The sequence below is a fragment of the Spermophilus citellus genome, assembly GCF_964194105.1.
Source record: "Spermophilus citellus genome assembly, chromosome: 1".
NCBI lineage: Eukaryota > Metazoa > Chordata > Mammalia > Rodentia > Sciuridae > Spermophilus > Spermophilus citellus.
The window spans coordinates 232,570,954-232,586,844 of record NC_138182.1 but is presented as its reverse complement, the minus strand read 5'-3'; the positions used below and the strand labels follow the sequence as shown (position 1 = coordinate 232,586,844).

The 15,891-nt window shown below is 40.0% G+C and overlaps 1 protein-coding gene across 4 annotated transcripts in view; it reads left to right on the top strand.

Annotated features, from left to right (window-relative positions):
• PIK3R1 (phosphoinositide-3-kinase regulatory subunit 1) overlaps positions 1–15,891 on the top strand; it is an 84,969-nt gene that overhangs the window by 58,213 nt on the left and 10,865 nt on the right. For 2 of the 4 annotated variants that reach the window (XM_081289002.1, XM_081289003.1), the window contains 3 exons: positions 3,657–3,788; positions 4,564–4,765; positions 4,958–5,037. In XM_081289002.1, coding sequence (XP_081145128.1) covers positions 3,657–3,788; positions 4,564–4,765; positions 4,958–5,037 — 414 coding nt within the window. Of the gene's footprint in view, positions 1–3,656; positions 3,789–4,563; positions 4,766–4,957; positions 5,038–12,815; positions 13,341–15,339; positions 15,474–15,891 lie in introns of those variants that run through there. The other 2 variants (XM_081289005.1, XM_081289004.1) reach the window with 2 other exon arrangements.

Genomic DNA, 15,891 nt, shown 5'->3' with positions numbered 1-15,891 from the left:
TCCCCCTTTGAAATCAAGATATACATATGAAAAGCTGCCTTCGTTTAAATTCTGGGCTATAAAAAAATGAATCTACCCTCCGCCCCCGAAAAGTAAGCAGACTTGGAAGTGGATTTGCTAATTCTGTTTCCAGCTTTAAAATTGTTCAATACATTAAAATACTGTAATATTCTGGAGAAAGCTCCAAGATAAATCTGAAAAAAAAAAATCATAGCTTTAAATCAACCTTGTGAATTTCTAGCATCTGAAAAGAACAAATGTAGGGGACAGCAGCCACACACTAACCTTGTAAGCATTACAAGTAAGTTAAAGTAAGTAAGCATTACTTACTTTAACTTCCAGAAAAGGAAGCTGACCCTTAGGTAGGTAAGTTCACTCACATTGCACAGTGGCTGAGTGGTAAAGCTGTGTGTTATAGCCAAACAGTTCTGGCTCCAAAAGCCCTTGTTCTGTTCTTTTTTTCTTTTTTCTTTCCCCACTATTTTGCCCTAAAATGAATCATTTCTTCTCTCCTTTTCTCAATTTGAGTATTAATAGTATGAATTTTCTCCTGACACTTTCTGGTTCCTCTTAACAGGAATCTGGCTCTTAACCTTGGCACTTTTGGCATGTTAGGGTGGATAATTCTTTGTCAAGAAGAGTGGAGGACACCGTCAGTGCATTACAGGATGTCTGGCCACATCCCCAGTCTCCACCCACTGAGTGCCTACCTCCCCCAGTTGTGACCTTCAAGAATGTCTAGACATTGCCAGATGTCTCCCGACCCACCCCACTCACAATGGGAACCACTAACCCCCCCCCCCCCCCAGTGGTGGGGTGGTGGCATCTTTCCAGTGGAAAGGTAGGGTGAGGTGTTGGTAAAGACTGTGTGACTTTTCAAAAGTCATCTCAGAATAGCTGTGGTGGCTTTTGGAAGAGCGTGTTGAGATGGTTTTCATGTAGAAAAGGAGTCTCATAGCCTAGAAGTTGGAAACTCCAAGAAACTTTAGAAGTTATATTACAAATAATGATGATGATGATAAAAGTAATACAATATACTGCGCCATGAACTGTAGTGGAATTTGACATGTGGTGAGTTAGCCAAAGACCTGTGTGAGATAATTTCTTTCAAACACTGTAATAGCTCCTTGGGAAACATATCACGTGTCATAGGAAAGGGCTTTGAAATTAACATCACTCTGAGGACTATGTAGTTCAATCCACAAACAAATAGCACATTTCTATGTGCTGGACTGAGGGATGTAGGAAGAGCGGGTGAGAGCTACAGCCCCTGCCTGCTCCTGCAGCACCCTCTGTCTGATAGGGGAGACACATCATCCTGCATCACTACCATACTGTTTGCTAGCTGTCTTGATGGAGGCATGGCTCATCAGCACTGTAGGAGAATAGAAGGGAACCCTGCCTGACAGAGGGACATGTGAAGATTTAGTCTTGATGTTCATACACCATAGCCAAATGGCTTCACACATTTTTCAGGATGAGCAAATTCAGTAATATTAATTTGCTGGGCAAAGATATATTAAATGAAGCATACAGGGGTGAAGTACACAAGGAGCTAGAGGCTTGCCAAGCAGTTGATGACTGTGGAGAGTTCCTGTCATGATACACAGTTTTATTGAACAATATTTTGTTACACTAGTATTTGCACACTTTCAATGTTGGTTCTGTATGCAAAGACCTACTTTAGTCCTTCTCTTACTTGTTAGAGGTGTCAGGTATTTCTGCTTAGCTCTTAATAGGATATTTAAGGGATATAGCACTTTTTGTCTCTTCACCTTCTTTTTTCCCCTCTGGTGCTGGGTACTGAACCCAGCGCCTTACTCGTGCTAGGTAAGCACTCTGCCACTAAGCCACACCCCCACCCCTTGCCTCTTCACCTTTTTCTCAAACCAACCTAGCCACAACTTACACCAGATTCGCTTTTCTTAGAAGTTTGTAGTGTTGTGTAGTTATCTTTCCTAACATTCACCTACTTAGTGAGGCAAGTTTGGCTTATGGTAATGATGTGTCCAATGAATCTCAGTGGCCTTGGTCTCATATTAGGGGGATTTATAATATCATACTTAGTCCAAGTGTCCCCAGGACACGGTCTTCTACTCACTAACTCTCTGGCAACTCGATAATTGGATACTTTCTCATTCTTTCTCAGTCCACTGCCCAATCCAGTTACCAGTTGCATTATTTCTTGATAATGGCTTGCTGGCTTCTATCTGCATTAGAATTCAGACCCCGTCCATTTGCTTCATTACCAAAACCAATGCCTTTACTTCCAGCAGCCCTCCTTTCCAGTGTACTCTTAACTCTACAGTTAAAAAAGCTGTACAAAAATGTAGTGCTTTGGACATTGACCCACTTGTTCTCTGTTGAATACCTGAGTCCCAGATAACTTTCCTCAAGTTATCCTTCATTACCAGTGAGCATCCTTCAATAGTGGCCAAATGCCTGTCCTTGTTTTAGATGTCTATGAACAACTGCTCCTTGTACTCCTCCTCTCTGCTGGGCATAGTGCCTTTTTCTATTGCAAGGACTCGGAGCATCATACACAGTGAGTGCTCAGACGGTTTTTTGATTAGCATCACCCCTTTATTGAATTGCTTGACCTCTTTTCCAGCTGAGAGATCTATTAGGCAGATATGCTTAACTTATCTTTTTTTCAGAGATGGTCTGATGCCCACAGGTTGGATTAGTAACAGTCACCATTAGGGGGAAACATTCTGAAACTGTTCAAATTATTTTTATGGATTTTCTTGATTGACAGCTGAAAGTCTGTAGTATCTTACTATTTAATCTATCACACTGTTAGGTTAGATTTATATTAATTCTGAGATGCAGTATGTATCAGTTTATGTCTGAGACAATCTATCTTGCTCTTGTGATTTTGGGCAATATTTCTTTGTGACTCATCCTCCCTTCTCAATCAGGCAGACCCACCCTCCAGAGGGTATTTGGGAATGTGGGGTTATGTTACTTTGCTAGGACTGCCATAGCGCAATACCACAAACTAGGTGGCTTAAACCACAGAAATGCCACTCACACAGTTCTGGAGGCTGGAAATCCAAAATGAAGGTGTAGGCATGCTCACTTTCTTCTGAGGGCTCTTTCCTTGGCTCTCAGAAGACAATCTTCTCACTGTGTCCTCATGTGGTCTTTTCTCTGTGCACACATCCTTGTTTCTCTGTGTGTTTTAGTCTCCTCTTATAAAGATATCATCACTTTGGACTAGGGCCTACCCCAATGGCTTCATTGTAACAAAATCACCTGGCTCTTAAGGGCCTTATCCCCAAATATAATCACTTTCCAAGTTCTTAGGGTTTGGGCTTCAACATATGAATCGGGAAGGGTCATAATTCACCCGTAACAGTGACATTATTATTTTTTTTCATTGCCTCAAAGTCTGGGAATATGTTGGCATCATGGCAAGGAGCCAAAAATGCTTAATGCTTACAACACATGGGGTAGATCTACATAAAGAAAAATCGTTCTACCCCAAATTTAGGAGCAAGGCCTCTGAGAAACACTACTAATAAATATTCCATGTCTTATATTTGCCCTCATTTTGCTTCCTTTCCTGTGTCACATTTAAGTCCCACATTTGGAAAATTGGCCCAACTGTTAGATAAATGTCTGAAATATTTCTTAAAATGGTTCTTTCCTAGATGCCGCCTCCTTGGACTTGGAAATGATCGATGTGCAAGTTTTAGCAGACGCTTTCAAACGCTATCTCCTGGACTTACCAAATCCTGTCATTCCAGTAGCTGTTTACAGTGAAATGATTTCTTTAGCCCAAGGTTTGTTTTCTCTTCTGAAAACCTCTTTCAACATATATTGGGTTCTGGATATGCTGTAAACTCTGTGAAGTGCTGCATATAAGGAGATGGTATTTAGGAAATATCAGTAGTAAGCCTCCTCTCCCTCTCACTACCACCAAGAATTCCCTTCCTTATCAGGGCATCCAATAGAAGACCCAGAGTCTCATTTGCTTATAAGATTGTCCACATGTTGAACTGGCTAATTCTTAACCTTTGATCAGTATTAACAAAGATCACTCTATCTGAAGGACATGGTGTTCCAAATACCAGTGTGAGATTCAGGGACGCAGGATAAAACCCAGTGACTAGGGATGTTCTTGGCCATCTTTCCCAAGTGCCCATAACAATTTTTACTGAAGGATGAGGATTCAGTTAGAGAAGTCTCCGTTCACTGCTTTGGGGACAGGAAATTGTGGTCCATAACCTTCAAAGTCAAACCTGTGCTACTTATCTGCTCCTCAGAATTAACCAATCGCTTGAAGCCACTCAATAGTGGGCAGGTTTCAACCATCACACCCTGAACATCTTGTGGTTTTTTACACAAAGAGTTTCTTGCATTTCTATTTGACTATTTTTTTTTTCTTTCTCACAATTCATTTTCTAATAAGAAGAACAAACGTCCCATGTACTTCTCCTGAAGACTTTTAATTGACTCCTTCTGTAGCTAAAGGAAAGAACAGGACTGGTCTTGGTATGCATTAACTGATACCCAGAAACAGTCTTACTCTTTTTCTTTCTCTTTCCTAACTTGCAGAAGTACAAAGCTCCGAAGACTATACCCAGCTGTTAAAGAAGCTTATTAGGTCGCCTAACATACCTCATCAGTATTGGCTTACACTTCAGTATTTGCTAAAACATTTCTTCAAGCTCTCTCAAACCTCCAGCAAAAATTTCTTGAATGCAAGAGTGCTCTCTGAAATTTTCAGCCCTATGCTTTTTAGATTCCCAGCAGCAAGGTAAGTAAAAAAGGGACTCATGAACTTGGGGGTGAGGAGGGTAGTCCTAAAATGATCCATCATTAACTGTGTTCTAAAGAAACTGCTTCATAAACATGAGCAGATTTTTACCACAAACATCACTTGAATGTATAAATGAAAATGAATTTGTTTTTAGTGATGAGGTTTCTAACAAAACTCTCTTTCTTGCAGCTCTGATAATACTGAACACTTCATAAAAGTTATAGAAATTTTAATCTCCACTGAATGGAATGAACGACAACCAGCACCAGGTAAGGCTTTGTGACATTCAACATTCTCTCATTGTGTGGGTGTTTTTAAACCTTAAAAGCAGTGGCTTCAGACTTCCTCTGAAGTAACGTAAGTTTTTGGTATGGTAGAATTACAATCCACAGTAATATTTTACTTGTGATTCATAGAAAAAAATAACAGAATGATAGTGAGTACGATAAACACCCAGGTTTCAGCATTTGCAGATTATGAGTTGTCTTGGTGTTAGATGAGAGTTGGGTGAGTTCCCTAGACCCACCAACTTCTGGACCTCTAGTTGTTGAGTAAATTTATGGAGTTCATTTTAGTTGTTGACATTTTTATTTTTCTTTCTAATACTTCTAAAGTAGAGGATTTATAATTATTATATAATTTTAAAACATTTTGGAGTGTGATTTTTGGAAGTGAGTATGCTGAGAAATGTCTATCAAAATAAACATTTTCAATAGTGCAAGCAGCGTGAAAGCCTGGTGTTCACTGCAGCAAGTTAGGGCAAGCCAGGTACTTCTTTGAAAGCAGGCTGGTGTTCAATTAGCCATTTAACAAAGCAGGAAATGTAGGCTATGTAATTTAAAGTGATTTTTTTTTTTTTTAAACTGTGAAGAGTCCAAAAGATCTCACTTTGCTATACACTTGTAGAGTGTGGTCATTTAGAATAGCAATAAAGAACCTATAGGCGAAATGAAATTTCAGGACCAGTAGAAAGTGTTGCCTGTAGTCTTGATTTATAAATAGAATTTAAATGAAGCACCATGAATTTATTATTCATTATAGGTAATGCATGCAGATTACTGTGGTTGTCTTTGTATTCACAGGCCTGGGGACCCAGGCACCACTGTCATGCAATAGAGTTAAGTTGTGCTTTTCTATCAGATATTGCAGAGGCAGCTTTGATTATTTACATCTAGATGGGAGATCCCCAAAGAGGCAAGGACCTGGGCTTAAACCCCATCTGCAGGGATTGGACATGGAGAGAGGGAGATTACCATTCAAAATGTAGAACTTCTACAGGATTCTATTGTGAACAAGTCCAAAAAATGGTAACAAAAGTGAGAGGCATCAGGTTTAGTAGATAAGGCAAGCAACAGTAGTAATTTGCTCCAAATTACAGCAAGCAGAATGTTTAGCATGCCCAGAATTGTAGGAAAACTGCCTCTAAAAAGACAGTCAACAGATGCCTTAGGCTTCAGTCCAGTGGGGGCCAAAAGATTTCATCTCATATGATTACTTGGGTCATTTGTAGTCTTGAGAGCTCTGTGTCGACATTCAGGCTTAGTAGGAAAGAATGAGAGTGGGGCATGGAACATGGCACTTGAGCCATTATTCACTATGCACCCCTAGATGAATCACATAGGCTGGGAAGGAAGAGGACCAACAAGAATAGGCAGGCCCCTGAGGCAAAGAGCTGAGCAAGGACCTTTCACTCCCTTCTGACCAGTGTTGAAGTATATATTAGAGAGAGAAAGTGGAGCCCTGCTTAAGGTAAAGAGCTAGGGATTCTTTAGTGACCCTGGTCTTCTTTAGTGATCTTCTGCCATTCCCATCAGGGGGACATGTGGAATCTCAAAGCCAGACAGAATTTGCCAGACACCTACAAATAAATTTGTCACATGGAACCTTTGAGAACTTCTACTATACAAAGTATAGTAGAATCAGTGGTGGAGTTTGATCAGTCTGGCTGGTATGAACTGGTTAAGTTTCTTCTATCAGTCTTAGTCTAATTCCACCAAAGTAAAAGTTTATCAGCAACCATTTTCATAATGTACCTTTAAAGCTGCTTGATGTGTCAAAGGACCCTGTGTTCCTCTACTTAAAAACTGGTGTGCCAGTTTCAAAGGAGGATTAGTTCCATCAGCTCTGCTACAGAATGACAAAGCCTTGAACATTTGCTGGATCATCCCAGCAAAAAAAAAAAATTAAATCCAAGTAATTTTTAAAACCTAGTCTTAAGCCGTTTTCCCCTTTGTGTGCTATCTCTTAGCCACTCTGCAAATTGTCTAGGCCCCTTGGAATTCAATGGATGCCTCAGTGTCTCTCATTTGTGGAAACATTGCACTCCCCACCTGCTAGGGAAAAATGCCCTTACCCTGAATACCTTTGCATTTGGGAATGACTCCAGCACAGATGATTGACAGAGCATCCCTAGGTAAAGAAATGATTTGTTAGGCCTGCGACACCTTACCGGAGTCCTTCATCATTACCCCAGCATGTGCTGGTACATGGAAGCACAGCTCTGGCACATCTCCAGTGAATGGTCATAAATCAATCGTTTGTAATAACTTTGTTACTGTGCATAGAAATGAGTACCTGAATGCTATTTAAAAGGGACAAAAAGCAAGTGTCTATTATGGGCCAAATAGACATGATTTCTAGTTTTTACCAGGTAGAACTTGAAACGATAAAGCTGATAATGTTTAAAGGCATGATATCAATGCAAATAAGATTCATAAGCACATAGTATCTAATTAAATACTGAACTTCGGAGATGTATCTGGTGACTTTTTAGGGCAATTGAATAGATAGAAAAAGTTCATGGAAGTAATATGACTTGAATTGGACCTTGAAAGATAGGTACAATTTGAATAGGGGAAGGAGAAATAGCATTTTGATTCATAGACTTTAAAGTTTTAAGTAAATTGCAAAGTACAACAATAATGGCTTTATGTCTTACAAAAGCAGTAATATAGTACTGTGCCACATAAGGATGTTTTGATCAACATTGGTCTCATATAAGGTGCTAGCTATATCATCTAACCTGGGTATGTAGTAGGCTATAAAATCGAGGTTTGTATAAGCACACTCTATGATGTTTGAACAGCCATGAAATTCCCTAGTGATGCATTTCTCAGGAGGTGTTCCTGACTTTGCAATACATGACTATATTTTAAGTGACATTATCATAAAAAAAAACATCATTTTGGAGTTGAAAGCATTGTCCCACTCTGTCATTTGGAGCATGAAGATACTAAAGCCTATAGAGAATGAGAGTAGTCATCTCCCCCAACCCCTCGAGCCTGTTCCCTGCTACTTGGATTTTCAGAACCTTTTAAGCAATGGAGCTGCTTTCAGTATCCACAAAGTCCTCTGAGGTTTCCAGCAGATGAGAAGCTAAAAATACATGAGTGTGTTCCTACAGGTCACATACCAAAGACACAGAAGGCAATGTTGGTAGCTTTCAGGGTAAGCCTTTCCACTGCACATCTAACAGAGTGGTGCAAAGAAGCCAGGATTTCTCAATTGGCTATATCTGGATTTGAAGCTCACATCTTTGCTACTTACCTGCTTTCTCAAGTCACTCAGCTTTTCCAGACTGTTTTCCAGACTGCAAAATGGGGATAAGACCTCTTGCTCAGGTTGTTATGAGGATGAATGAGCTAACAAATACCAAGACTCTACTGTGTTAACTGTAGCTTTTCAGACCCTGCCAAGAAAGATCAATAGAGGAAAGGAGTAGGGAGGGGAAGGAGAGTTACTGGGGTCTGAATTAGAATAAGATATATTCCATGCTTGTATAATTAAATCAAAATGGATTCTACCATGTATAACTAAAAAAGAACCAATAAACAAACAAACAAACAAACAAACAAACAAACAAAAACCAGACCCTGCCAAAGCTAGGCTCACTCTGCAACTCTAATTCTTCAAACTGCTATTTCTGGTTGTCTGAATTCTGTCGTGCTGTTCTCCCCATTGACTCCATGTTCATAGATAGGGCTTTAATGCAAATCTGAAAGAGATACTTTAGGTAAATGTAGCCACACTGGATGCATTGCTTGGAGCAAGGCATTTGCCTTCGTATGATGCCTTGTCCTGTGTGTGGCTTGCTGGGTGAAGTGGCCTCAGTGCCACTCCCCATGTACATTGCCCAGTTGTACACAGTGCACAAAATGTGAAATTATATATAGTGTTCGTAAACAGTGCCATCCACTTTGTCTTTGCCCAAGTAGGTCCTTATCTGCTTTTTATGAAGGTTAAGTTGACATATTCAATAGATTTATGCCCTAAGTTATTTTCCCTCTTAATCATTTTGTAGGTTTTTTTTAAATTTAATTTTTTTTTTCACTAACCTCTTCAACTACCTTTCTGCAGGGCAAGGACAAAGGTAGTTTTTTTTTTTCCTTCTTTTTTGATCTAATTCTTCCCAAGATCTAGGTCCAGCATAATAATCATCTAAATATATTAATTTTTTTCTTTGATAAACATTCAGAGAAACTAAAGTTTAGGAAGGTGATCCATACAAAGGAAGTTTTCAGAGCTTTGTTGATAGTTTGCCATTTCCTTTGTTAATCAAAATCTTAACACCTGTAATCCCAGTGGCTTAAGAGGCTGAGGCAGGAGGATCACGAGTTCAAACCCAGCCTCTGCAACTCAGCAAAGCCCTTAGCAACTGAGACCCTATTTCTAAGTTAAAAAATACAAACAAGGGTTGGGGTATATAGCTCAATGGTTAAGTACCCCTGAGTTCAATCCCCAGTACAAAAAAAAAAAAAAAAAAAAAGAAAAAGTCTTACTATTTACCACCTTAAAATATAGCTAAGTTTTCTGGAATCATTATGTGTTATAGCTGCGCTACTTAGGTAGCTAATATAGATTTCTATAGGGCAACCAAAGTAAAAACAGCTTCATTTAATGCAGGGTGCTTTTGAATGCCACCCATTATAAGTGTATTTACATATTTCAGATTTCATGGGTATATTCAGAAATATTAATGTAGCATAATTGAAGTCTAATATTGTACCCTCAAGCCTAGAGAAGAAAATAAATGACTCTTTCTCCCCCATGCCCTTCTACACCTGTCAAAGTTAATTTTTAACCACCAACACATTGCAAAACATTCATCCTGAAGAGCCTGATTCATAAATCTTGTTTTAAATGCTGTGGGTTGGTTTCCAACCAAGACTAAAGCAAGCACTAAGGTACAGGGAAATGACTTTCAAAAAAGAGTTTTACTTTTCTCTGATTTATTTTTTATTGGGTTTAAAATGTGGTCTGACATTAGAAGGTCGTTTCTACGGTGAGAAATGAAACCTTGAAAAAAAAAATTGGATGCATTGAAATGGGTAGGAATAAACAGAGGCAAGCCGCTCTAAGTTTCATCAAAAAATAATTTTATTTGAGCTCTGAAAAAGAGATGTGAGCTCTTTGGTGTGCATGTGTTGAGGGGAATGCTCAGTTTTTGTTTTCACAGTGCAGCCTTTTCTTAAGGGACGGGGCCAGAAGGGAAATTGCAGGGGAAGAGTTTTATTCTGCTAGGCAATGGACCTGCCCTTTCAGACACCTTGTAGAATGTGTCCGAGTTTGTGTGTACGTAAACCTGAGTTTATTTATAAATGTAAGTGGGCATTTTCCTTAGTGCAGGGTCATTAAGAACATTGGATGTAAAGTACTGCATTTGCATCATCCTGAAAGGCCCTCTAAGTTGTTAAAAATTAAGTGTAAAATGAATGCTTCCCTTCATGAGTGAAGATTTTTGTTCATTTGAGAGAGAGTGAGTGTGTGTGTTTTCTATTTCTTTTGTTTTTTTGGCTGCCTCCCCTTTTAATGGTCTGTTGTTCATTAATAATGACCCACAAAAACCTCTAAGAAGCTTTCCAGGTTGAAAGTCATTTGTGGCATTTGCTACTTGATGGTGACTTGTGCATCTGAGAGACAGTACCCAGTCTATAACTTTAACACATTTTAATGATGGAGCCACGAGGTTGAATCTGCTGAAAACTGAAATTATGGCCTAGTTTTGCTTCTGAAATGATTTTTACAAAACACTGAGGAAAGGGAAGGAGGTACACATTGTTTTATAAAAGTCCAGAAAGAAAAGTTAGTTTTTAATTACATGTGCCAAGATTTCCAACGTGGATGGGTCTTTGAGGTCCCAGATAAATGCTTTCATTAAAACACAAATTTTCCCACAAGAGATTAGCAACCACATGAAAATCATTTCTCAAGTATTTTGACAGCTGTGCTTTTATTAGTGAATCATATGGATTAAATGACAGTTGTACAATTATACTTATTTGTATGTCATTTTGGACATAGTGTGAGAAGCACAAAATATACACAGTTTCCAAGCCGAAGTTACTCTATGGCGCCAGCAGAGGGCTCTCTTTTTAAGCTAATAAAGAGCATGGGTCTTACAAATCACTTTTCAAAGACCAAAATTCAATGGGAAAAGATTGAACTCAAACTTTCAGTAATGTAGTAGAACCTCTTAGATGATGATTATACATATTGTAAGATTTTTGTTTAAAGCAAAGTTTCCAAATCTAAGACTTTCTTTTAGAAGTCACACTGCTTTTCAGTGGATAATATTCTCCTAAAATAGAAAATGTACTGTTGGACTTACTGTTTAGGTTTTGTCATGATACATCATTTGAATCCAAATAGGTATGCTTAAGAAACTGATGTGCTGATGTTTTTAGCTTCAGGAGGGCTATTTTTAAAAGGAGGGCAAGATTATGCAGCTCAGCATACAAGGTATTCTCTGAACTAACCCTCTCTATCCCTGACAATTGGCAGATTCACTTATAGACTTTTCTGTTGGGAAAGTTTTTCAATATTCTATCACTTGTACCAAAAGAATATTGTAAAGTAATTTTCATTGTGGATTAGCACCACTTGCCAGGTATTTTGAGTGTGTCTTTTGGTTCCTGCTGGTGGCCTGTGTGGACTTGATGTCAGCACCCGCATCTCCTTTATCACTCTGTGAGACCCTTGGGTCACCTTCCCATACAGAGTATGAGGGTATTATTTACAGAACCCATATTTAAGTAAGCTGAAAATAGAAGACAGGAAAAGTCAGAGTTTCCTTATAGGTGTGAAGTTTTTTTTGCACGCAGCTCAAAAGAAATTAACTTCAATTTCACTTGTCAACCTTTACTTTCTCTAGCAGAGGGAAGCAAGGAACTGGGACTGTGGGCAAAGAAAAGAGTTTAGGGCCAAACATTAGAAGTGTGGGTTATTTTTCCTGAAGCATGCAAGGAATTATTTGAAGTGATAATCTAAATTACTCTCCGATTTTAAAGCCTGGTGATTCTGTGATTTTTTCATTGTAATACAGTTTCCAGGATAACATTAGAACCATCTATGTTGATGCAACAGGAAATTTTTGTAGGGGGGGAAAAACCCATTTAATTCTTTAAAGAGTAGCCAGCACTGCTAAGTCTGGTTCATTGCAACTTTACCAAATAAAGGACGAAAATCCACTAGAAAGGTATGCCCTTTTCTGCCCTTCTCCCTTTGCCCCACGTAGCCAGCACAGAAACCAAATGCAGGCACACCATTTAATTATTAGAAAATCTTATGGCTGTTTAAACATCAGACAAAGTTGATCTCATAAAAATAGCCACAGTATTTTTTCTTCTTCTTCTTCTTAATGCCTCGTGGTCATGAAGTATGGCACGTTGTGCGATTCTATCGTCTTCCTGAGGATACCCTCCCACTACTGTGAGCAACTGAGTGATATGCTCCCAGGCTGAGCTGCTCTAGAAGGGCTTTCCTGTTACACCTGTGGGGCAGTTTGTGCAAGTGTGGGGGAGGAGGTGGACACGAGCAAGGCACTGTGTTCTGGGCTGTGGTGAGAGGTTCAGGCTTTTACAAGCGAGGCTTTGATTCTATTTTTTGCTGAACTAGCTCAGCCACTTCCTGTGTTTGGCTGTGCATAGTGCCTTGCTTCACTGTCGGCTACTTGAGCCCCGGGAGTCAGCCAGCCAGTGAGCTCCGCCACAGCCTTTTAGACTATTTTCAGCCCCCTTACAATGGTCTTCTCATTTCCTCGGTGAAAATGAGCAAGTTAGTCTTGCACTGGCCACTTGTCAGCCCATGACAACTTTGACTTTGGCTCCCCTCCCCCTCCTGAAATCCCTAACTCAGCAAATATTTGAACCTGCCCAAGTTAATCATGAAGCTGCGATCTTTATCTGAGGGAGACGTGCGAGCGCCTGGGCTTTTTCCCTCCCCTGTACAGTAGCGCGATCCAGTTGGCTTCTCAATGGGGAGCGGGCAGTGAGCGGGCTGCGGGGAAGAGCTGCTGGGGCCGGACTCACTGGGCCTGGCGGGCGGGCGGGCGGGGCGCGGGGCGGAGGGACAGGCGCAGCGCAGCCCAGCCGGCAGCGGTGTGAACAGAGGGTCCGCTGCGCCCCCACCTCTGCGCGCACTCGCAGCGCCGGGCTCGAGCACTGCCCGCCTGGAGCAGGAGGGGGGAGACACCCGGGATTGGCCCACTGGGTGGAAGAACAGCTTTTTGGATTTTTTTTTCATTGTCGGATACAGACATTTCAAAGGGTAACCGTTGAAATGCATAACCTGCAAAGTAAGTTGCCTTTCATTTGTGCACTTCTCTGCACTGTGGCTTTGTATCTGCGAATGGTTCCTCTCTGTAATTTGTCTCAGGGTGGGTGTGCGTGCTTGGAGTGTGCGTGTTCATGCAAAGCGCTGCCTGAGGAAGGCAGATGAAAGATTAGGAGAGACGCTGCCTACTGTCCTGCAGGGGGACAGTTGGGGGGAAAGATGGGGTTTAGGTTGGAAGTTAGGAAAGAGGTAATTACAAGGTGATCAGCTGAAAGTTGTTGGCAGTCCAGGGTGTACATAGACCACGGAAAAATCACCTGTCTCCCTTCCCTGCTGCTGGGTTTCATTTGCTGTCTGGGATCTAGCGACCCAAAAGGCTTGCACCAAGTGCTTCCAAATTCATGGGGGTTGCCCTCTGGGCTGACTTACATGGTCGCAGTGCCCAGAGGACTTCTCTCCTTACTTTTGAGGGAGGGTCAACATTTTATTAAACTATAATTTTTTTCCCCTGAATCCTACCCAAGGACATATCCTACCACAACCATTTTTTTATCTTTTTGGCCATTTTTACTTGAATTTGAGTTTACTATTTGCCTAAGCATTTAGGTAAAGTGCTGAGTGGGAAAAAGTAGAAGGGAATAGGTTGAGCCTGTCTTCTCCAATAGGGGAACACGAAGTAGGGGACCCAAGTGAACAGTGCCCAGAGAATACAGTGCCTTGGTTTGCTTTTTAATATGTTTTATAATTCCAAATTTGATAGAAAGTCTAAACCTAAATTTTAAGGGCTTCTGTGTTCTTTAAATTGTCACAGAAATATGTGACATACATATGTACATAGATCACAAAGCCCTGCTATAGTTTTTTTTTTAAATGAGCCACATTTACATTGTAAGAAGGTTTCCCTCACACACACATATATTGTAAATGTCAAAAGTGATTGGGTCACAGTGGGAATGTCCATTAGACTCCAGTAAGGGTGACAGACTTATATGCAGAATGGTTTTTTAAGAACCAAAATTATTAGATTTGTAGGAAAAGTGATTTCTTTAAATACTGCTAAGGAGGAATATTTGAGTGAGGCATTTGATCTAGAAGGGGGAAAAAAAGATTACATCACCCTCCCCTTCAAGCAGCTTGTACTGAAGATGGATTCATCAGTGGAATACTTTGGAAAGATCACTGTTCTTCAACTCTACAGTCTGACACATGGCTTCTTTTTGAAAGAAGCATTTTTTCCCAGTTATGTTAGATAGTTACATTAAAATTATCATTAATAAGGAATGTTGACAATTATGTTTATTATTTCTGCAAACAGGCATCTTCATTTCTACAGTAAAATTCGGAATTTTCATTGTTCTATGAAGTCTCATTTTTAAGTTTGGCATGTTTGATACAGGAAAAAATTCTGTGCATTTTCTTTTAATTGCCCTTTCTAATATGGTAGAATGATGAGTGTTTAAGTTCTAAGCTTTCAGCGAATTTTGGAGGACTCAAATTAAAAAGCTAGTCTCAATCCTTTCTGCTTTTAATATATATGGTTGGTATTTAAGGACTGTAAAGTATAGCTTAAGGATAACCTTTTGATGCCTTTGTAAGATTTTTACATGAAGGAATGGCCAGGCTATCTATAAACACAGATGCACTAGGGGGAAAAAAAGCTACGAGCTGCAGTGTATCAGCTGTTGTCAACCTGCCAACAGCGGAGCGTACCATGCTGCAAGGAGTAATAAAAAAGGAATTAGAAAACTCACTGCTAGAGGAGAACAGTCAAATTAAACACCTTTGGAAAGGCTGAGCCTATGTACTTGGCAGTTCTGTTCCGTGTGGGTCCTTGGTGAGGCTGGGACTGTGTGAAGGCTGGCATAGAGGAGAACTGATGAAGCAGGAGTGGTCTGGTGACATTTTTCTGACTTGATTGGCTGGGATGTGTGATGTAATAGGTTACAGTGCAGCCCCTTATAGGTTTTAAAATGAATTCCAAGACACCATTACAAAGAAAGCCGGACTCTTTTCTTATAACTGAGCTCAGCCAAGGAAACTCTCGCACAAATGTACAACACTGTTTGGAATATGGAAGACCTGGATTTAGAATATGCCAAGACAGATATAAACTGTGGCACAGACTTGATGTTTTATATAGAAATGGATCCACCAGGTAATACTGCAGTATTAATGGAGCAAGTCAGTTAAATTTGTGGCTTTTTAATTTTTTGGAAGCTGCCATAACAGATCCTCTGTAGATTGCTGTTTTTATTTATTTGTTCCATTGATAAAAATTAGTTTGATTATAATTTAAAAATTAAACAGATTGTTTGACTGCCTGGGGAAGGAAGCAGCTCAAGCTGTGTGGGGTAAATGCTGATTCTTACTTGAAAGGATCTGAATTAGATTCCACTTTTTTACTGGTGTCTTTTGTTAATTGTGATCCTTTGCTAGTTGGAGTATATTGTTCCTTTAATTAAAAGGATGCATCCTTTGTGTTGCTTTTCTCTGTTGACAGTGGATGAGAACAGTGTGGTACTTTGCAGTGATAACACTTGGTACTTTAGAAAGCACATAAAATGTGGCAGTGA